The 24,282-nt window shown below is 35.3% G+C and overlaps 1 protein-coding gene and 1 long non-coding RNA gene across 3 annotated transcripts in view; one reads left to right on the top strand and one right to left on the bottom strand.

Moving 5' to 3' along the window:
• LOC143237720 (peptidylglycine alpha-hydroxylating monooxygenase-like) overlaps positions 1-10,746 on the bottom strand; it is a 54,710-nt gene extending 43,964 nt beyond the window's left edge. Inside the window, exon 1 of one of the 2 annotated variants that reach the window (XM_076477249.1) lies at positions 10,529-10,746. In XM_076477249.1, coding sequence (XP_076333364.1) covers positions 10,529-10,642 — 114 coding nt within the window. In that variant the 5' untranslated portion in view covers positions 10,643-10,746. The remainder of the gene's footprint in view (positions 1-10,528) is intronic. The other variant, XM_076477250.1, reaches the window with a different exon arrangement.
• LOC143237721 (uncharacterized) lies at positions 561-22,716 on the top strand. The gene is made up of 4 exons (XR_013020208.1): positions 561-723; positions 15,778-15,994; positions 20,204-20,386; positions 22,267-22,716. It is a non-coding gene; the product is annotated as an uncharacterized LOC143237721 (long non-coding RNA).
• Positions 22,717-24,282: the final 1,566 nt, after the last annotated feature.

Here is a 24,282-nt window from a genome sequence, read left to right as displayed (position 1 = left end):
CGATTAATTAACAATAATATGTCGTTCTTAAAGTGAGGATGAATTTGACTAATTTCCATGAAAGATTCGGTGGAAAAATGGCTCACATTAATGAAACATACTTACCACTAGATGTCTCTTATAGTATGAGCCACCAAGATAGAAGCAAAATGTTTCTTTTTCTTTGTGTTTCGTAATAACTTTCATAGGCATTTAAAAAACAAATAAGAGAGAGAAAAAATTATTCTATTTCAAAACTTTGACGAGAAATATGAATATTTTCCCCGCTTATGACATCATAATTGTAATAAAACTTATTAATTACAACTATACCCATTCTATTTTTTTATATATCAAAACGATATTTAAGCAAGTAACACTACTCAGAAATGTTAATTTATTTGTTAACAGAATCATTGTAAAAAACTGCCTCTTTGTTTTTTTTTTTGAAGTTAAACAGCAGCAATTAGTTATTACCACTATACTATGTTATTGACAATCATGCATATAGATTACTCTACGAAATTTATCGTACGTTTCCGCCTAAACGTCACTCCAATAAAAGATCCTTATTTCGGCGTTAGTGTTTACATAGACACGAATATATCGACTACCAACAGCTCTCTTTCATGCCAGAATGGACTGTAACAAAGGGTAGGGAACAGGAAATTCCCCTATTATATTGGCAAAGGGCTTTATTTTTCACGTACATGTGGAAGGTATTTCCTTGTATAAAATAAACAGGTAATTTGTTCATTTTTTTATTACTATAAACACAGCAATACTTTCAGTATTGGTAGTACCCAAAAAAGGATTGTGAAATACTTTTAATTGCAAATATGCTCTAACAGACTTATATTCAATTTATTACAGGAAATTATAAGTTTATCATTTTTACACTACAAATATCGTAATAATAAGAAAAAATATGCAGGTTTAATAACTTAATTGCATCATTATAAAACAATTGTTTTTAATCAATGACAGAATACGTTAGGCTTAGAAAGACGAACAGCGACATCAGCTAGCTTTCATTTAAAATTATAAAAATTAATGAGACACCAGGATACTTTAACTAATAGGGTTCAATAAAAGATAACTTAGCTCTTAAACTACTTTTATAAGTTGTAACTGTAGTTGGTTGGTTGGCGTTTTATGGCGCAAAGCAACTAGGCTATCTGCGCCAAACAATCGTTAAAAAATTAAAATTAAAGTAAAATTATTAAAATTCGTAAAAAGGATGTTTTGTTTGTTTTTTGAATTTCGCACTAAGCTACTCGGGGGCTATCTACGCTAGCCATCCCTAATTTAGTAATGTAAGACTAGAGGGAAGGCAGCTAGTCATCACCACCCACCGCCAACTCTTGGGCTAGTCTTTCACCAACAAATAGTGGGATTGAACGTCACATTACAACGCCCCCACAGCTAAAAGGGGCGATGCGAACCCGCGACCCTCGGATTACGAGTCGCACGCCTTAACCCACCTGGCCATGCCGGACCTCGTGAAAAGGAATCAAGGAATACAATTGATACATCTAGTTTATAGTTACAATTAATACATCTAGTTTACAGCAGTGAATAAGAAAGTAAAGTAATACAAAAGACTTTCTGTAGAATAATTTTAATTGTTATAACTTACCAGGATGACTAACAGGTAAGTTCAAACATCAGCGTTAGTCACCTGAAGATGGCCTTTCCAGTCCTGGTTTCGACTTATTTGACGTCACAGCCATTTTATAATTTAGTATCGAACTAATTTTACTTTATTTCGTAAAAAGAAATCATGTTATAAAACAAAGTCTAACTTATGAATATAAAACTTAAATAATGTTAAAAAGGCCACTGGCCTTTAAAAACCTTAAAAAACATTTGTAAGGTGGACAGTGTCACTATCGCCAATGATACTGTCCTTCAGGGGTAAATCTTGGGACTAAAAATGTCTAAAATGGTGCCGTCGTTGAGAGTCGTAATGACGGGATGACAGCAAAATATGGGCCATTGTGACCACACTTTAATGCATCAGTCCCAGATAAAAGAAAACGATGAGTTAAAAAACTGTGACCAGTGCATAGTCCAGTTAGAACAACTTCTTCTTTCCAATCCTTACGGGAAGAAGACGGCCAAAGTCCAAAATAGGGTTTTATTTGGAAAAGCTTGTTTTCACGTTCCCCCTTCCAAGTCGACTTCCAACTAGCATGGAGCCGAGCCTTTAATACAGGACCATAGTCCATGTATGGAATAGGCACTGCGGTGATAGTGCCAAAGCAGACAGATTTAGCTGTAATGTCAGCAAACTCATTCCTGTGAATACCAATGTGGCCTGATATCCAGAAAAACTGGATAGAAGTAGATGTTAAAGAGAGATGGGCCAGTTGGTTTTAAATATCGGCAAGAACAGGGTGTGAACCAATGTGAAGCGATTCCAGAGCCAGTAGAGAACTAAGCGAGTCAGTATAAATAATACAGTTTGAATACTGCTTAACTTCTATGTGATCCAGGACGAGATCCAGGACAAGAGAAATGGCATACAATTTAGCAATAAATACAGAAACTGTAGAGAGGATCCTGTACGAAACCACCGAACCACAACAACCCATGGCAGAGCCCACACAGTCACCTAATTTCAAACCATCCGTATAAATGGGAATAGAGGGATGATTCAAAAGATGTTCAGTAAATAAAAGATGGTACTTCCAATCAGGGGTATCTGCTTTTCTCAGATGACTTAAAGAAAGGTCACAATAGGGAATTGTAATAAGCCATGGTAGGATGGGCTGACCAGTGGATGTTATCCAAGGACAGACCCAATTCATCTAACTGGCTACGAAGGTCAAAAGGAGCTATGGCAAATGGTCTGTTCTGAAAAAGCATGGCCCACTGAGGAAGGAAAACACAACCCCAGGTGGGATGTTGTGGTAAGGATTGAAGTTTTGAAACATACAGTAAAAACAGTTGTAAACGGTGGAGGTGAGGAGGAGGTTTATGAAACTTTGTGTACAAGCTCTGGACTGGAAAAGTGTGGAAAGCCCCAATGCAGAGCCAAGTCCCTGATGATGAACGATGTTCAGCATCTTCAAGACCGAGATCTTGGCAGAGCTATAGACCAAAGACTTATAGTCTAGTTCTGATCGAATAAGAGCATGATATATCTTTAGCACAGAACATCGATCTGCTCCCTAAGAGATGGAAGAGAAGACACAGAGTATGTTCAGTGCTCTTGTACATTTGATTCATAGTTGCTTGGTGTGTGGTATAAAGGTCAGCTTACAGTCAAAGATAAACCCAAGAACTTTGTCTCAGGGACCACTGGAAACACGGAGTTCAGGATCAGAGTAAATACTCCGTTGGTGGCAAAAGTGTATGTAAACGGTCTTAGAGAGAGAGAAATTAAAACTGTTTGCTGTGGTCCACTTCAGCAAATGATTGAGGACAATCTGTAGTTGCTGCTCAATATACCTAATGTTCGACGACTTACATGAAATGTGAAAGTCGTGGACACAGAGGTCGTTTGCAACAGTGAGAGGGAGTTGATCAGTAATGGCATTTATTTTTATACTGAAAAGTGTAACACTCAGAACACAGCCCTGAGGGACTCCAATTTCCTGTAGAAAAGAACGGGAAAGTGTCGAACCCACACCAACTTGGAATCTCCTGTCCATTAAAAAATTTCAATAAAATTGGGCAGATTGCCACATAGCCCATAAATATGGAGGTGTCGCAAAATACCATACCTCCATGTTGTACCATAAGCCTTCTCAATGTCAAAGAATATTGATACAAGATGTCGTTTGAGAAAGGCTTTTCTGATTGACGTTTTAAGTCGAATCACGTGGTTCATGGTGGAGTACTGTCGTCGGAACCCACACTGGGTGAGCGAGAGGAGGTTGTTTTATTCGAGGAACCAAACAAGACGAGCATTAACCATCCTCTCTAAGGTCTTACAGAGACAGCTCGTCAAAGCAATTGGACGGTAGTTTGAAGGAATTTTTGGATCCTTCCCAAGCTTGGAGAAAGGCAAAACAATAGCCTGGTGCCAGGCATCAGGAAAAACATTTTCCTTTTTCCATCAAGGACAAAGATATCATGGAAACGTGTCGAGGTTTTATGAATACATGGAGCAGCTGCTTGTGTAATACACTCAGTTACTCCTGCCACACAGTCGTCTGTTGATGGCTTACAGACAATGACAGGATCAAGTTCTGCAAGAGCAGTGAAAAAGAGCCTGTTTGCCTGATCCAGCTTCCACCGAGGCACGCGGGTCGGGTGGCATCGACCACGGCCAGTCTCTCTCAAGATTATAGGGAAATGATCACTTCCTCGTGGATCATTGTCAACCCTCCATGAGAAATAGGAAAACAATGAAGGGGAGCAAATTGAGAGATCAATAGCAGTAAAGGACTGACTAGATGCATGGAAATAAGTAGAAGAACCAGTATTGAAAAGAGAAAGGTTGTGATTAGAGAGCATATGCTCTACAGAGCGACCCCTCCTATCAATATTAGCACTTCTCCAGAGGGGATCATGTCCATTAAAGTCTCCCAGGATTAAAAAGGGCGACTGCAATTGTTCAATCAGAGCATCAAGGTCTGATTGATCATGTGTCTCTCCAGGTGACAGATAGAGAGAACAAGTATGACCCAAGAAAACACGAATGGCTACGGCCTCCAAGGGTGTGTCGTGTGGCAAAGATAGAGTGAGCACATGCTGATCAACCAACAGTGCCACCCCTCCATGCACTTGTTCATCACACAGCCTGTCATTTCTGTACAAAGACAACCGCCAAAAGGTGACTGTATCTGCAGGTTTCAGACATCTTTCCTGTAAGGAGAGACAAACAGGATGGTAGGAAGCAATCAGTGTTTTGATGTCATCTAGATTAGAACGTAAACTTCGACAGTTCCATTGCATCAGGGTGGCCATTTTTATTTACGTGCAGGCGAATTGGGCAGAGAACCCTTCTGTTTACGACCACATCTTGTTTCCTTACTTTCCTCATTCGAGGGAGGTCTATGGACCTCCATGGATCCTGCCCCCGGGTCGATTGGGCAGGTCTCTGCTGTTGGAAGGGGATTCCAGTGTCTGAGGACGTGAACGAATGATTGTTTTGCTTCTTGGGATGAGAGAAGAAGATGGATCCGGCGAAATGCCTGTACCTGGAACCAAAGGATATGGATCTTGAGGTTTGTTGGAATGTGTGGGAAGAACAGAGATGGGTGTAGAAGTTAATTCATCAACTTTTTTAACCATGGAGGTCAAAAGACTTTTCATTTGTTTTGAGAACGATTCTTTAGGAAGCACAGAGAGATCTGTCTGCACTCCCACAGTAGCTGTGGAACGAAGTGCAGCAGCATACGTCCGAGATGAGGTGGTGGACAGCAATTTTCGAGCCTCAGGATAGGTAATGATATGAATCGTTTTCAAACGCTGCACCTCTTGTTTCCAACCATTTCGGGCAAGAACGAAAGCAAGACGGATGAGAGCCATTGCAGTTGACACAATGAGGGTCCGTTTCATACACATAGGCGTCATGGTCCTTTCCACCACAATGAGCACACGCGAAGGAACCTCGACACGACGTCTTTAAGTGACCACACTGCTGACACTGGGAACATCGGAGAGGGTTTGGAATGTATGGCCATACTCTGCAATTAAGATAACCTGCCTTGATGGTGGCAGGCGGACGTGGTGACGTAAATGTCAGAATGAAGACATTGGTCGGCACCATAATTACATCTTTGCGAGTGGAGATACGCCTCACTGCAGAAACTCTTTGGGTGGAGAAACCATCGAGAATTTCTGTCTCTGGAATGTTCTTCAAATCTCTCTCAACAATAACTCCTCGTGATGAATTCAAAATAGCATGAGGTGTAACCTCTTTTTGGTATATCCCCAATAGCCTTTGAATGCAACAGGAGTTCACTGTGTTGATATGTGAATGTTTCCACCAATATGTCACCAGATCGAAACTTTTTACTGACTTTGGAGAGCCAGCAAGTCCCTTCTGAATGAAAAAGGGAGACATTTGCCCTAAAGGTTTGTCTGAAAGTGAGTGCAATATAAGAAACTTAGGTACAACAGGTGGTATGGATGGTGAGGATTGTTGCTCAGAATCTTCAAGACGTTGTTTTAGACTGTTTTTTTACAATTTTATTTAGATTTTTAATTGGAGTATCCATAATAAAAAAAGGGAAATTTCAGTACCCACTGACCCAACCCACCATGGAGCCCTTCGAGGGGATGCACTAAAATGTCAAACAAGGACTCTGCAGCAATGCCAGGGTTTCGTGAGTACTATACCCAATCACCAGCATCAGATATAATGTCCACAACACCTGTTGAGAACATCCAACACTGGTACTTGGTTGACCCTAGCCCAAGGGGACCTGCTGATTGACCTAAGGGGGGCCACCCCAAGGCCGCCCGTCTACAGGAATTGAAGGCCAAAGTGGTGTGTTAGGGTTGGACTCCTCAACCACCAGGATCCTCTCCTCCCCTTCACGGGTTGCCACGCGCGGCAAACTAATGAGTGGATGTTTAGATCCCAGAGGAGGTAAACTGAAAGAACAAAACCTTCCCTAGGAGGTCTCCTCACCAGGAATCCACACTGAGGGGAAGTTGTAACTGTAAGACAAGAACTTTAATTACCCAGAATTACTATAAGTGATTCCTTTCACATGAAAAAAAGTTTATGAAATAACCATAAATTAGTAGGTAAAGAAAATGAATATTTTAAACATATTAATAATAATGTTAAATTACTTTTCATGATATGGCCATAAATGGAGACAGAGTACAGCAACATATACACTGCTGGCCAACATCTTAAGGCCAATAAACATAAAGAAAAATATGCATTTTGCGTTGTTAAACGCAACCACTTATTTGAGTAGAGCTTCGAAAAATGAAAATAAGAAAAGGGAAAATGAAAATAAAAAACCTTTTAGCATTTAATAGGGAAAATGTGAACACTATAAAATTAGCCTAAATACTAGCTGATCAAAAGTTTAAGACCATACCAAGCGTTAATCGGTAAACGCGTAACGAAATTTAGTAATTTGTGTTCAAGCATTAGTGTTGTAAACATCTCCCACTGACATCTCCTGTGTTACATTGGGTAAAAGCATGGCAAAGGCTAAAACGTTGGCAGAGTTTGAACGTGGCAGAATTGTCGAGTTGTAAAAGCAAGGTCTCTCTCAACTATCGCTGGTGAGATTGGACGTAGTAAAACTGCTGTTACAAATTTCTTAAAAGACCCTGAGGGATACGGAACGAGAATTTCAAGTGATCGGCCCAAGAAAATTTCGCCGGCGTTGAGCAGGAGGATTCGACGTGTTGTCTGGCAAAATACCAGCCTATTGTCGAACCAGATTAAGGCCCTTACGGACGCAGAATGCAGCTGAAGGACAATAAAAAGGCATCTACGAGAGAAAGACTTTAAAAATCGTAAACGTCTTCAAAAGCCACGCCTCCTTCCACACCATGAAACAGCTCGGTTAAACTTTGCTGAGAAGCACCAAACATGAGACGTAAAAAAGTGGACGAAAGTTTTGTTCTCTGATGAGAAACAATTTAACTTGGATGGTCCAGATGACATCCAACGTTACTGGCACTATAAGAATATCCCACCAGAGACATTTTCTACACGACACAGTGGAGGAGGGTCCATCATGATCTGGGGTGCTTTCTCCTTCCATGGAACAATGGAGCTTCAGGTTATACAGGGGCGTTAAACAGCAGCTGGCTACATTGGCATGTTGGAGAGAGCATCCTTATTGGCTGAAGGTCCTTGCTTGTGTGGAAATGACTGGGTCTTTCAGCAGGACAACGCTGCAATCCACAATGCCTGCAGGACAAAGGCCTTTTTCATGGCGAATAATATGATTCTTTTCGACCATCCAGCGTGTTCGCCTGAACTGAACCCCATTGAAAATGTTTGGGGGTGGATGGCACGGGAAGTCTATAGAAATGGACGTCAATTCTAAACAGCCATCTTCACCACTTGGAATTAGATTCCAGTCAGCCTTCTGCAAACGCTTATATCGACCATGCCAAGCGAATGTTTGAAGTTATTTGCAATGACAGCCGTGCAACTCACTACTGAGACCTCTTGTTCGGCATTTCCTACCCTGTTTAGGACTTCGTTTTGGTATGGTTTTAAAGTTTTGACCAGCTCGTATTTAGGCTAATTTCATAGTGCTCACATTTTCCCTATTAAATGCTAAAAAAGTTTTTTATTTCTATTTTCCCTTTTCTTATTTTCATCTATCGAAGCTCTACTCAAATAAGTGGTTGAGTCTAAAAAGGCAAAATGCATATTTTTTCTTTATGTTCATTGGCCTTAAGATTTTGGCCAGCAGTGTATATGTTTATCGGCGCCGATGGTAAAGTAGTAATTTTAAGTAATTAAACAAACTGTGTAAAGTAATTTCAATGAAGGTGTAATCTACTCACTATCACCCACTAGTTTTGACACTCTCACAAGCTTTCTTCCAACTTTTGTTTTTGTAAAACTACAGTAAATGTATATTCCTTATTCACTACACGTGATGCATCTTGATCGACAAAAAAACAGCCGAAATAATACATAAAACTATAAATTATGTTAACAAAAGAGTCGATCATTGAACCAAAAAATGATTATCTTTAGCCACTCTAAAGAGAAAGTCCTTTCTGATTTTAATTAGCAGCCAAACTAAAGAAATAAGGAGAGGTTTAAAATATTCCAACGTCTACACTAAAGAGTAAATAGAAGGCCTGAAAAACTACACGTCATTGTCTCTTTTTAGTGGGTGTCAACCCCTTTCACAATGGTACACTCAATGGTAAGTCTGGAGGCTTTCGACGCAAAAATCGGGTTTCGATACCCGTTGTCATGAGAACAACAGACCATTATGTAGCTCTGGGCTTAACAACAAAATACCAACTTTTTAGTGTTTTAGATTCATTAAAACACCGAAATATAATTAAATTAATAATTATATTGAAATTAATTACTTTAAAATCTGTGTATAAACTAACGAAAACTTAAATTTAAAAAAAAAAGCTAATGAGTGAATTATTTCTAATTAAGCATGAAGCTACATAATGGTCTATCTGTGCTCTGCTCTTCACATGTATCGAAACCTGGTTTATAGTGTTGTAAGTCTACAGACATACCGTCGTATCGATTACAAAGTTTCACAAATGGTTAAGCCTAAACTATTTTGTGGTTTCTTTCGTTATTTCATTTGTGTTTAAACTAGTACTTTAATCAAATCGAAATATATATATTGCAAAATAATAGCCGTAATAATAATTCGCAATGATATATATACGTGGTAGCCCTAAATTTAATAGTGCCATTCTCTGTATAATAAGATGTTTAACAATTCACATAATAAAATATCTTGACGAACAAGTGAGTCTACATACCTAGCGCAACTAACCGTGATGTCAGGTTGTAGAGTCACTGACCGAGCATCATGTACACCGTCACGTTCACTTCAGTGAACCTGTTCATTCAACACTCTTTTTCTGTATTGTTTATTCAGTTTGTTAACGTTTATGTTATGGGTGGTATTAACAATATTAATATTAGTGCACTTTGCATTACTGTAAAAACATTAAAGTGACCAAGTGTTGTACCTTATTGTATATTGAATAAAGCGTGCAAGTGTTATACCTTGTTACATATTGGATCAAGTGTCCAAGTGTTATACCTTGTTATATATTGAGTCAAATGTCCAAGTGTTATACCTTGTTATATGTTGAGTCAAGTGTCCAACAACTGTACCTTGTTACATATTGAGTTAAGTATGCAAGTGTTATACCTTGTTACATATTGAGTCAAGTGTCCAAGTTTTATGCCTTATGTATACTGTGACTCGATTTGTCCTATTATAACTATTGAAATATATATTTACATTCAAACTAACGAGACGACAGTAGCATATCGTCAGCATGATTTTGTAAAATCGATCTACAGTGACTATTACTGATCCATAAAGAATGTAATTTTCAACTAATTATGTCCTTAACCGAATTTCGTCCATACAGATCATTTATGTAACTATAAATATAAATATTATTTTATACTTTTTCCTTATTGCCTCATTACTTGTTAAAGTCACCTTTAACATGCTTGCTTAGAGGTTATATATGTACTCCGATGAGACAGCGGTAAGTCTATCGACTTACAACAATAAATTCCGTATTTCGTTTCCCTGCGGTGGACACAGCAGATAGTACAACGCAGCTTTGCTCTAAAACAAACAGAATATAAGTGTGTGCATGTGACAGAAGTCGTTCCGAGAATTGTTATTTTCACTTCTTTAAACGTCTTCTAATTACTGTAAACTCAACTTATAATATTTTTGCGGTTTATGTTCTGCTATTGCAATAAGACATTTTTAGCTTACCTACACGTACTGTCTTATTGTTATTTACCATGATAAAAATAAGAAATCTTATATATAAATGCACATACACACTCGAGTACCAACACATTTTTTAGAAGATTTATTAAGTGAAACAATTTACACTTTAAGTTTCCACCATTAGAAAGACGTACCTGTGTAGGTTGAACATCAGGCATATGCATTGGTAACTTTGCTGTATCCTGCGCGTTTATGATAACAACCAGCACGTTAACCCAACTATACAAACAGATCTTCGAAGTCTCCATCCTTTCTCACGCTTAATCACGACAATTCTGTGGTTGGTTTCTACGACAACACAAATACATCAAGCGCATGTGCAACAGTTCTGCAGGAACGCGTTTCGTCAGAGTGGAATTATCGGTTCCGGATCACACTGGCCGAGTGTTAAGAAAAACCAATGATTTAACCCTTAAAAAACAGGAATATTGTAGGTAGCAGCATCAGTTGATAATTGTCGTCGTTCTATTTTCAACCTATGTATATTGTCATGTTATAAGTCACTTCTGTGTGAGGTTTCATTAGAATATATAAATATATCTTTACCCAATATCCCCAAGCTAATTAGCACAATAAAAACATAATATCAATGACTTAAGTTCTAAGTTTGAGAGAGATGAATCCTGGAATTTGCCGAAAGACCTCACTGACATTAAATACAGTAGACACTGTGTAGTTGACATGTTATTACAGCTTTCCTTACTTTCTTCTAGTAAGTTGTTATAATTACTAATATAGTTGTTTCCACTTCATGCTTTGTTCACGTCAACTTATTGGTTTGTCAGTTCATGTAAATGATGAATAAAGAACAATGAATAATCCGTGATGATGAGAAAACCCACTTGTATAGAAAAATATACAAGTAAAAACGGTCATCGTCAGGTTCATAACGAAAGAAAGAGGTAACTGATCGATAGCTGACCACATGTTTGAAGGGGCTGTATAATTGAGTGTAGGAATGTAGAGGACTTGCTTAAATGTTTGATTATATTTATTAATATAGGTATAAAGGTGTTCCTTTGTATTGGTTTATTTTGGGCTTGAGTTATTGTATAAGTAAGGCTTCTTTAATTTTTCGTTTGTTTATGCTTGTTTCTTTATTTAGTATTTGGGTATTTTTTATGGTTATGTTGTGTTTTTTGATTTGCAGTGTTTGAAAACATGCGAAGGTGACTCTTTGTGTTCTTTGAATCTGGTTTTCATTCTTTCTTTGTGTACCTGACGATGACTGAAGAAGGTCGAAACGTTGTTCGCTCCTTTACATATAAAATTTTCTCAACCCATACCAACCGTTTTTACATATATAAAGAACAATGAATGATATTAAGAATAATCAATTTCCAGTTAAAATATAAATTGATAATGTAAGGTACGTAAAAATCATAAACGAAACTCTGATTTTCTAACGTCTTATATAAATTGATAAAAATTACAGTTCAGACCGAAACAAATACTGTTCAAGAAACTGGTATTATAAATAGCATTTCCACCAGTAATATGTATGTCCTATCGCACACGGTAGAGGGCGTCGTCAGCATTGACTGTAGCAGGTATAGTGTAAGTGATGCATTGTAACATTATTCTTTTAACTTTCACTTGTATCTCCTGATAATTTATGTGCATACAATTTGACACTGTTTAAAATAAATAAATCAGAAGGGACAATATCTTTTGACGCTGCTTTTATAAATAAATAGTTATATTACCTAAAAATGTCTGAAACTAAAAAAATAATTTATTTGAATGTTCAACTGTTTTCTATTTAAATTAGGGAAGATCGGCTATCGAGGACGGCATCTGATTTTAAAGTATCGTATTCAGGAAGTTTGAATTTCACACAAAGTTATACAAAGGCTATCTGCGTTAGTTATTACTAATTAGAGGACGTTTGGACGAGTCTTTTACCAACGAACTGTAAGATTAACCGTAACATATTAATGTGTCCACGGCTGATTGGATGGGAATTTGAACCCGCAGGCCTCATTGTGTGAGGTCAGTGCCCTAACTACTTAATCATTCTAGTCTACGCAAAAAAAAAAGATTCTTTGTCAGTGTGAAAAAAAACACAAAAACGTCAGATTCCACGTTTTGCTGAAACATTCAAAGTGTCTTCTGCAAAATTATTCGAACAAAACCGTTTGTTATAATTTGTCATTTACTGATGTATTTATAGGTTTTTTTTAAGTCATCTTCAAAACACTTTAAGGTGAACCTCAAAACTTAGTGATGTCACTAAGACGTGGTTTTACTAGTTTGTTAAGTGAAATGGACTACCTGTGCCTGTGTTATGCCTACCACGAATGTTAAAACACGTTTTTAGCCTTGTGAATATTTAGACATATCGCTGAGCCACTGGTAGGAGGATATTATGTTCCTAAATAATCTTTATACAAAGCGTTTTAACCCCCTGGTGACATGAAGTCCCTGATTTTCATTAAATGTATCTGATTACTTTATTTCATAGTAATAAAAAAATCTGATAAACCCCGTGGTTTATTTATTGATGTACGGAACCTTTTATCATTCCTCATGATATAATACTTTTTCGTTTCTTCAAGCTTTAGTATTGTATTATCTTACTATTATTGTAGTATTGTATATCATATTATTATTGTAGTGTTATATTATCTTATTGTTATTGTATTATTCTATCATCTTATCGTTATTATAGTATTGTTTCATCTTATTGTTGTAGTATTGTATTATTTTATTGTTATTGTAGTATTGTATTATCTTATTATTACTGTACTATTGTATGATCTTGTTATTACTTTAGTATTATATTATCTTATTATAATTGTAGTATTGTATTATCTTATTATTATTGTATCATCTTATTGTTATTGTAGTATTGTATCATCTTATCATTACTTTAGTATTATATCATCTTACTATTATTGTAGTGTATTATCTTATTATTATTGAACTATCGTATTATATTATTATATAGTATTGTATTATTCTATCATCTTATTGTTCCATTGTATTATCTTATTGTTATTATATTATTGTATCACCTTATTGTTATTGTAGTATTGTATCATCTTATTATTATTGTAGAATTGCATTATCTTATTGTTATTGTAGTATTGTATTATCTTATTGTAATTGTAGTATTGTATTATCATAATATAATTGAAGTAGTGTATCATATTATTATTATTGTAGTATTGTATTATCTTATTACTATTGTAGTATTGTATTATCTTATTATTATTTTAGTATTGTATTATATTATTATTATTGTAGTATTGTATTATCTTATTATTATTGTAGTATTGTATCATCTTATTACTATTGTAGTATTGTATTATCTTATTATTATTTTAGTATTGTATTATTTTAGATAAGGATAGTTGTGAACTTTACCCTCCTATAATTAGAATAGAATGCAGGTTAATTTAGATGTAATCACGTGACATATTTCTATGTTCAAGTGCATTTTCTCTCTATATTTTGTATTACATTCTGGTTAACTGAATGTCTATAGATCCTAAACGTGCTAATTCTCTACAAAGGTAAACGTAACAAACTGAAACATTTGTTCGTAAGTCTAAATTTGGCGTGTATGTGTTTCTATCAGAACTTCTTGAAAGGTAATCTATTGAAACATGTAATACACATAGCTGTCCATCTGGTTTTGGTTATGTAGACTAAAGGTTGAGTCAGACAGTTCAAGTGCAGTTGTAAGTCAGTTATTTCTATACATTTTATTCTTGGATGTCTTTCTTGAATCTTAGCGTCCAGATAACATAAATTCCAACCAGTTTAGGTTACGTAACTCTGATTAATTTGTGTTTTATTTCTTTTCCATAAGTTTTTAATAACTTGCATTTTGTTGGAACTTTCTTTCTGTTTAAACATCAATGAATCGATAAAGCACACAGACTCTGTGGAACATTTGTTCTAACAGTACATCATAGGTCATATCTGCAGATTACATCAGAGGTTATACACATACTTTACATCTATAGATTATATAGATTACATCCATAGGTTACACACATAGCTTGCATCCATAGGTTACATCCATTGAGAGCTGTATTTCCAAACCAAATATGAACATATTCATAAAAACAACTATTTGAATTTTCTCCGGTTCTACAACACAAGATCATGACCTACACTGGGTATATTCACTTGGAAGCAGCAAACTTTACAAGTACAATACACCTGCTGGATTATTTATATTGTTTATTCTGTTTAACCCCTCCAGATTAGGGGGGATATGATGAAGTGTGTGTCTTCACAACAGCTATCACTTGACACAATTCAGAAAATAGCTGAACTTTGTTTCTTGGTCTTTGCAAGTTTTTCCAGATGTTTCAAATCATATTATAAAAGTGACAGTGTTCTAACATACCAAATAATGTAATGTCTGAGAACTGATCTCCTAATTCATTCTCTAAGTAAAGTCCATCATATTCGGAACTATATTTTATAACGTAGAACCAACAACTCTGGTAGTTCTTCATGATTTGGACAAACGTACGTCATCCATCTTGGCTTGCTGGTATGTAACATTCAGGTCTACATTGTTGATCCATTATGTATGCAGTAGTATATGAACACATTCATACATCTGAATTCAACACACAGTTTGGGAATTTCATACTTCTCTCTACTGTGCATTAATGGATATGACCAAGCATTAACTGAAGGTTGTTCTTCAGTACAGACTATATTTCTAGTGTTCCATGGAAGCCTGCATAGTGGTTGTTTAGTCAGACAAGCATCGCTTGTGTATATGTGGTGAGGATTTGCTATTGCCTGACTCAAACATCTGTATGGTGTCAGAAACACATATGCATATTCAACCAGTAAATGACGATATTTCAGATGTCCTATCTTTCACTTTCAGATGAAGCATGACAAAAATAGCCTAATTATGCAGCTAGTTTCGGCTACTTTCATTTTATTTACTGTGTTGATGAATAGTTTCTCCAGAAGCTGAATACCCACAGCTACAGAGCAACACTAAAAATATACCTTCACCAATGCTGTACCCAGCGTTAAAAAAGCGGAGAGGCAAACTTTCAAGGGCCCCTATTCAAAATGAAATTTTGTCACATATCGGCCCCCTTTCTGCAAAAGGAATAATTACAGCAGAACAGTGCCTAACTATAAAAATTATTTTGAGTATAAGTGAATTTAACAATTCCTTCATTTGGAATTTGAAATTAAGAGGTAAAGAGGGCCCCTGTTAAGGAAGGACCCCAGTTGGAGAGACTGTCTCCATTGAACTGAGGCAATATGCACACAATTTTAAAATATTAGATAATGTACACAGAGATTTACAAAATGATTGAGGTCTTTTTGTTTGCTGTTACTGTCCTATTGATGATGCTCCATTTATTTTCAATGTTATAATTTTTCTTACAAGGGTTACCTGATTTTTGGGAAAAAGCGAGGAGGCAACTGAATTTCTTGAGGTCAGACAATCCCGCACCAGTTCTCTCCAAAGTATACAGAAGACAGACTACTGTATATCAGGAACACGAAGATGACAGTTTGACCACCATTTCAGAGCAGCCAACAGACAAACTCTCTATAAGTATCAAATGTCATCCTCTCTAGTCTAACAATGCATAATGCTTCAAGTAAGATTTCTAAATTAAACTGGTGTATATATGAATATGACAGCTTAATGAATAATTTATTCTATATGGTGTCAGAAATAATAAATCAAATGGAGAGTAAATGCAATTACATGAACAAAACGAAGAATTGGCCGTGTTTGATGCAGAATTATTCCAAGGCAACTTTGGTATTTTCTATGCCAACGAATACTTAAGTATTTTGGATATAGAATAAACAATGGTATGTGGTCCATATCATTAGTCTCTTGCCTGGCATGGCCAAGCGTGTTAAGGCGTGCGACCTCGTAATCTGAGGGTCGCTGGTTCGCATCCCCGTCGCGCCAAACATGCTCGCCCTTTCAGCCGTGGGAGCGTTATAATGTGACGGTCAATCCCACTATTCGTTGATAAAAGAGTAGCCCAAGAGTTGGCGGTGGGTGGTGATGACTGTCTGCCTTACCTCTAATCTTACACTGCTAAATTAGGGACGGCTAGCACAGATAGCCCTCGAGTAGCTTTGTGCGAAATTCAAAAACAAACAAACAACAGTCTCCGAGTCGGTTCTTTGTTCTCACATACATTCTTGTATGCTTAATTACCAGTGACCAAAATACTGTTGTTATCGAGCCAGATAGAGGCACAAGTGTCATTTTAAATGACGGATAAAAGTTTAAACCCCTCAATGATTATTAGCTTAATTCTACTCTCAAGCGTGAGAAAATGCTACAACAGACTTTAAGATATTTTTAAAATTTTGAATTAATCTCTGACACCACTTTTGCAGAACTATAGGTTCCTACACTGGTTTCATATATGGCTTACCACAAATACTTAAATGTGGCTTATCCCTCAGACCTGTTCTATCTGCTCTTTGTTCCCACGTCTACAAATTTGCTAAATAACTTGCAACTGCATCAAGCTCACTAAGAACGAATTTACTTTTTCAAGTTATTTTTTTTTTTACTCAAAAGATATCTAAATTTTTCAATGCATACCAATTCGTTATGTTTCATATTCACTTTCCTCTTAAAGAAACAATTAAAATAAGAATCAAACAGTTTTAATCAAACAGACTTTAACAAACAAAAACTCGAACAGCTTCCTAAATTGGTCCCCAAAAACAATCACTTCGTTTCTGATGGTCAACTTTATGTATCAGATTGGCGGAGTGAAGATGGGATCATCTCCAGGTCCGACTCTTACAAATATATTTCTGTGTTATTACGAACGTCAGTGGTTGGTTACTTACCCCATTTATTACAAGCCAGTATTATATAGAAGGTTTGTTGGTTATACCGTTCTACTCTTTTACAATACCTCTCACTTCAAAATTTGTGGAACACCTAAACTCACACTATCCATATACAAACTTTACATGGAAGAAAACTATAACTTACTTTTTTATGCATCTAATTAAACAAAATAACAGTCTGTTCGCCACAGCTATTTACCGTAATAACACATTTATTGGCTTAAACACTCGTTTCAACAGTTTCATATCAGACTGTTTCAAACATGACCTTGTTCTAAATATTCTAATCAGAGCCTGTCATATTTGTTCGGAGTACTTCTGTCTTCATTCAGAAGTTTAAAAAATTCGTAACATATTACAAAGTAATACTTATCACCTTAAGTGCTAATGCTCTATCACATTAAAATTTGTAACAAACAAAATAGAAATTCAGTGTCTTAAAATATCCAATAGTTTTTATCATTCCTTTTATATGCAAACAAACGCAAACATCAAGTTAATAATCAAACATATTACCACAAATTACAAAGACAGAATTTAAAATATCTTTAAAATCTAAGACACACTACCCATTTCTATGCGCTCGTGGGTCTTATATAAATAATTTACATATACTTGAAGCATCTGTAAAGCTGCCAAAATTGGTAAAACTGGACGCCACCTACAAATACGTACATACTAGATTATAAACTCTCTGTTGAAACCTAACCATGATCACCAAACACTAAGTAATAACACCGACTCCTCTCTGTTGTTATTAACGTAATTAATTCCTCTCTCTCAGTGTTTTTACTTAATATGTAATACTATTATAAAAATACAGTGCTTATATTTAACCTTTTATAATCGTTTCTCTTAACAATATTTATTAAACGTGCACGATGTTGGAAAAACATGTACGTTTGGTAAATGAATGGCCCGCATGGCCAAGCGTGCGACTCGTAATCTGAGGGTCGCGGGTTCGCATCCCGGTCGCGCCAAACATGCTCGTCCTCCCAGCCGTGGAGGCGTTATAATGTAACGGTCAATTCCACTATTCGTTGGTAAAAGAGTTGGCGGTGGGTGGTGATGACTATCTGCCTTCCCTCTAGTCTTACACTGCTAAATTAGGGACGGCTGGCACAGATAGCCCTCGAGTAGCTTTGTGCGAAATTCCAAAAAGTAAATGAATAAAAACCCTGCAACCTGAGCACTTTCGAAAGGTGAACTTTCTTCTACATGGTTATTATTCATTTATTAAATATGTGTAAACCACACGTTTTATCATATATTCCATTATATTACTACGGTTTAAATCTGCTCTTTCAAAACTTTCAATAACTCCAATATTATGAATTAATTTGTTTTTGTTAATACTAATGGATAGAATGTAAGAGAAATGTCGAAACGTCCGTTATATACTAATTCTTGTTTTCAAGTTGTGATCCGCTAATATTTTAAGTATAACTTTCTGCAGCTAGTTTTGTTAAGGAACTTACCAATAGTTTCATCGGATAGTTCTGTAGTATCCCAACGTTATTGAATGGTACGTGGAGCAGAGATACAGGTTATTATGATCTAAGTTTCTAAATGATCGGCTACTCAGAGAGAAAGAATGAAGTCTGGTATTTTCTTTATTGGAGAACAGATTATGTCCAGACACAAGTTTAACCTTTGTTTCGAATGTTTTTCAATTTGACGATCGTATTGCTACTTGATTACTTCACTTTTAATCTTTTGGCACTTCAGAAATAATTGTCTACCGCCGCTACTCGATCAACCAGTTCTCTGTTCCTATTTTAGAATAAAACATTATTGTTATTCCAACATTATCTATTCTATCCATCTGTTACAAATTACAAAACTCGTTCTTCAGTCTATCAGGTTTTCAAATCGTTATTTATTGTTTGGAGAGCGGATGCTTGTGTGTGTTAAGTGTAACCAAGAAATTACTAGAATAAATTATTCTGATTAAAATGTGTGATTCAATTCTTGTAGATACAATAAATTATTTTGGTTAGAATGTGTAATTCAACCCTGTGTAGACACAATGAACATACAGTTTTACTAATTTTTTCTGTTATATAATAAATTAACAACATTTTCAAGGGGGGCCACTTTTATTTGTCTACTTCTTGTACAGTTTTTTACCCTTAATTTAATACTTTTGATTTAATCTATTATCCATCAGGTTGAAAATTTGAAGTCATATTACTTAATTATATACATATTAATGGGAAAAACCAACAACATACGCAAAACGTGTTTATCTACATTGTACGCAAATGTTAAATTTATAGAAATTAACAACGTTGAGGTTATTTCTAAAGTAGGCTTCGCTAGTTTAATTATATTACTCAAGTTTGATAAATTACTTTACTTTTAAAGTTCTCCTTGTGGATAAATAAATATTTTACACTTCTATTTTTGTTGCTCACCGATTTATTTTAATATTATTTTAATGGTTAGCCAGTTTAAAATTCTAAGTGAAACCAAAAGAAACAGAAAAATATGTATTTTTTTTATCCAATAAAGTTATCCCAACTGCATAAAACTTTGCTTTTAGATAAAAGCTTTGACTTCATTTATGTTAATAAAACCACATTTTTAGTTGATGGTATTATAAATAGCAACCAAACTTAAAGAAATTCCACTGTTAAACTCGAGATCTTGGCTTACTGTGTAAACGTAATAACTCAACACTTTGTGTAGTATCTACACCAACAACTGTGTCTACAGGAAACTTTGTTATGGTCTGAAGGTAAAACCACACATGTATACCTAAATTATGTTCCTCTAAGCTGAGAGAATAATGTGTTTACTTAGCTTCCACTCTATTCCTGCATCTTTCTTACTTCAAAATGTTTTTGAAGTTGTTTAAACTACAATGAAATTAATAAACATACCAGCTTTATAAAGAAAACAGTTTAAAAACCTATGGTAATAGATTAAGGAGTTATTATTTAATAACAGTTGATTTCTTGTCCTCACTTGTCCAGGTTGATGTCTCTCCTATACATAACTCAGTCATTGTGTGGCCACTCCTCACTGTGTGTGGTCCTGTTATTTTCATTCCCTTCACAATGAATCTTCACGAGAAATTTCTTGGAATGTTAGAAACATGAGAGCTTCCATGGACGTCTGAAAGTTAGGTTTCTTTCACCGAGTTGTCTTCAGTCACTGTGAGAACCAACTATAGCAGTTTATTCTTTTTCCTTTATTTTGGTTTAAGGATTTTTATCATCTTGGTGTTAGCAATATACAAGTTTTAATACATATATAAAACATTTGAAGGCTGTTGCTTAAAACGAAAATGATATTAAATTATTTTCTGTCACACCCTGGTTACCATGGTTACATTCTACATCCATTATGTTCTGGCAGTCTTAGAAGTTGACTGGTACTCAGGTTAAACAGCTGGTTAATACACATCATGGATTGATAGTTAATAGTTACATTTTTAATGAATTTTTCTTATGAACAAAGTGAAATGAGCAGAATCACCTGAGTGTATGTATCTGGTATGAGGAAACAAAATATTTGGACATTTTCTTCCTGGCACATCTGTGGGGAAAACAAAACAACAGTTCTGAAGCATTACACATTACAGATTGAGACTGTTAACCCTCTTTAAGTCAGTCATACTGACATACCAAGTGTTACATATAAATACTGACACTGTAATAAGTGTTATACTAACACATGATGTTACATGTAATTTCTGAGACTGTAATAAGTCTCTAAAGAACGAAGAATGCTTAGCACAACTGCAGAAAGATCAGTTTAATTAGGTTGAAAATAATGACAGAAAGAACTATAAATATATGAACAAATGACTGCAAGTCTTTCTTGCTAGATATAAGTGACTTTTTATGACCTATAGTTCATGACCTCCATCAGTTTTAGTCAACTTTGATAAATGTCATTTGTAATGTTAATTTTTTAACATATGTTCATAATTTTTTTAATATTGGAAGTGAAATCACCAGATGTCAGATCCATTCCCTAAATACCTTTCCCACTACAATGCATAATGCCAGACCTACAAACATTAAATTGTGAAATACAGTATTCCCCACCAGGACAAGAGGAAAGTGTGAAAAATAACTGATGTCGCTACAAAATACATTTCACATTGTACTTACTGATTATAGAGTACTATGGACTAAGAACCCTGTAAGTAGCATTTTTTACTTTCTTTAAGAACTCATTTGTACATTCTTGGTAGAAACACAATTTTCTCGACATCTTTCTTATCAGCACAGATTCTAAGGTGGAGTTTTATAATGATCCCCAAAGTCTGTAACGATTTTAAAAAAATCCCTTTCACAACTTCCATTACAAGGACAGACTTTGTTACTTTGGGGAAGTTATCTTATTTAAACTTACCTAGTTCATCTTTCATTTTTCTAATATTACATCAACCCCCAAGCGAGGTCCATGCCAATCAGTGAATTAGCCTGATAGAGGAGAAATTCCTGCTGAAGAAAGTTTATTATACTAGCCCAATGTGCATCCCTCTTAGTGACTGACTTGAATTTTCCAACAAAGTATTCAATCAATTCCAAAAAAACTTTCTTACAGATACATCTGTTACTTCTGCATGTTTCATATTTGTGTCATGAAATGAAAGCTTGGTTTTCATATGTTCCAACGTTTTCATACATTACAATGCAATTTCATAGTAAATTTTTACATCTTCATAGAAAGAAAGCTGGCCTCTTTTGTCGAGTGTTGCAAGAAAAGTCCCAACTTCATAACCAACTCATTTTTAAATTAAAGTTCTTTGTCTTGGAAATCCAAATTCAAAATTATATGTAGTGCCACAAGTCTGTTTAACAAATCTCTGAATAAAATAACCTTGGTTATCTGCAATTAATGGATGTGTGGGTCCTCAGACTGTAGTTTCAAGTTATACTTGAAAAATATTTGAATACAATTGTTCAGATTTAATGTAAATATTAAACATCTCCTCGACATAAGTGTTTCCTGGTGATTTGGTACCAGGAGTTTTCTGTACTTTCTCACTTGCTTTTGCAATTTTGTCTGCTATTTTTTATAGAAATCATCATTGAAGATTCAGATCCCTGTCCAAAAAAACACATTGACAGACTGCCTCAGCTTGTGTTTTTCTATAGAAATCATCATTGAAGATTCAGATCCCTGTCCAATAAAACACATTGACAGACTGCCTCAGTTTGTGTTTTTCTATAGAAATCATCATTGAAGATTCAGATCCCTGTCCAAAAAAACACATTGACAGACTGCCTCAGTTTGTGTTTTTCTATAGAAATCATCATTGAAGATTCAGATCCCTGTCCAAAAAAACACATTGACAGACTGCCTCAGTTTGTGTTTTTCTATAGAAATCATCATTGAAGATTCAGATCCCTGTCCAAAAAAACACATTGACAGACTGCCTCAGCTTGTGTTTTTCTATAGAAATCATCATTGAAGATTCAGATCCCTGTCCAAAAAAACACATTGACAGACTGCCTCAGTTTGTGTTTTTCTATAGAAATCATCATTGAAGATTCAGATCCCTGTCCAAAAACCACATTGACAGACTGCCTCAGCTTGTGTTTTCTATAGAAATCATCATTGAAGATTCAGATCCCTGTCCAAAAAACACATTGACAGACTGCCTCAGTTTGTGTTTTTCTATAGAAATCATCATTGAAGATTCAGATCCCTGTCCAAAACCACATTGACAGACTGCCTCAGCTTGTGTTTTCTATAGAAATCATCATTGAAGATTCAGATCCTGTCCAAAAAAACACATTGACAGACTGCCTCAGTTTGTGTTTTTTCTTTTGCATTTTCTTAAACAGTCACTTTCTTTCTCCATTGAAAGTTTAGAATTGTTTCTCTAGAGCATTTAGAGATTGAAATTTAGGAAATTTGATTCATGGGTTTGATAATATTAATAGTTTTGGACACTTTTCTATGAATTTTTTTTTTTTTAAATAGTGCAATGAAAAGGTATGAAGTACACGTTTTAATATTAGGGCTAGTAAGATTCAAGTCACCAACACTTGATATTTACATTTACTTAATATGTTCAGTTTTATAAATTTGTGTAATGGTTTGCATAATGTCATGATATGCATTTGTACTTTGAATTTCTTTAGGATTATTTATTTTGTTTATGTTCATAAAACTTAAGTAATAGGCACATTATAAGAACGATTTGACACAAAAGGTTTGTTTAAATAAACACATAGTTCAATGCATATCGCTAGAAGGAAGTGGTAAAATTGCCCGTTCTTTGGAAAGTTTTCTTACTTGCCGTTTTACAGTTAATAAAACATTTTTCTGATAATCTGATAAATTACTTCAATATTTCATCCATTTCCGAGAAGGTTTTATTAGTTTTCTAGCTGATTATTGCTTTTGATGGAAGGTAATATAACAATGAAGTAAAGTTTTTTAAGTACCTAGACTTATATTTAAAAAAAAAAACTACTGTAATAGTAACACTAATAATAGTATTTTACTTACTATGAAAACACTTTTACCATATTTATATTGCAAGTCTGATAACCTAGAACTGTTGAAAGAATGAAATTTGATTTAACAGATGTTGAGAAAAATACACTCTTATTCTATTGTATTACAGATTTCAGATTTGAGGGCAGTTTGAGAAGTAAGAAAAACAGTTGTTAAAATAGCTGGAAAGCTGTGAAACTTTGAGTATTGGTTGAGTCTTGTAATAGTAGTTTTACCTGTTAACTTCTATTGAGAATTGTTCAGTTATGCTTCGATTACATTTAAAAAAAATTTCATGAATAGAATTTATCCTTTCCAAAAGTTCATATTAATATAGACATCTAAACTGAAAATCATTAACTAAATAATTTCAACTGCAGTAGGTGACGGAGCCCCGCATGGCCAGGTGGTTAAAACACTCGACTTGTAATCTGAGAGTCGCAGGTTTGAATCCCTGCCACACCAAACATGTTTGCCCTTTCAACCGTGGAGGCATTATAATGTAATGGTCAATCCCACTATTTGCTAGTAAAAGAGCAACTCAAGAGTTGGCAGTGATGACTAGCTGCCTTCTCTCCAGTCTTACACT

This window comes from Tachypleus tridentatus, chromosome 13, assembly GCF_004210375.1.
Source record: "Tachypleus tridentatus isolate NWPU-2018 chromosome 13, ASM421037v1, whole genome shotgun sequence".
NCBI classification, from domain to species: Eukaryota; Metazoa; Arthropoda; class Merostomata; order Xiphosura; family Limulidae; genus Tachypleus; species Tachypleus tridentatus.
Note: the sequence above shows the minus strand (reverse complement) of the source record. Positions and strands in the feature narration are given on the sequence as shown.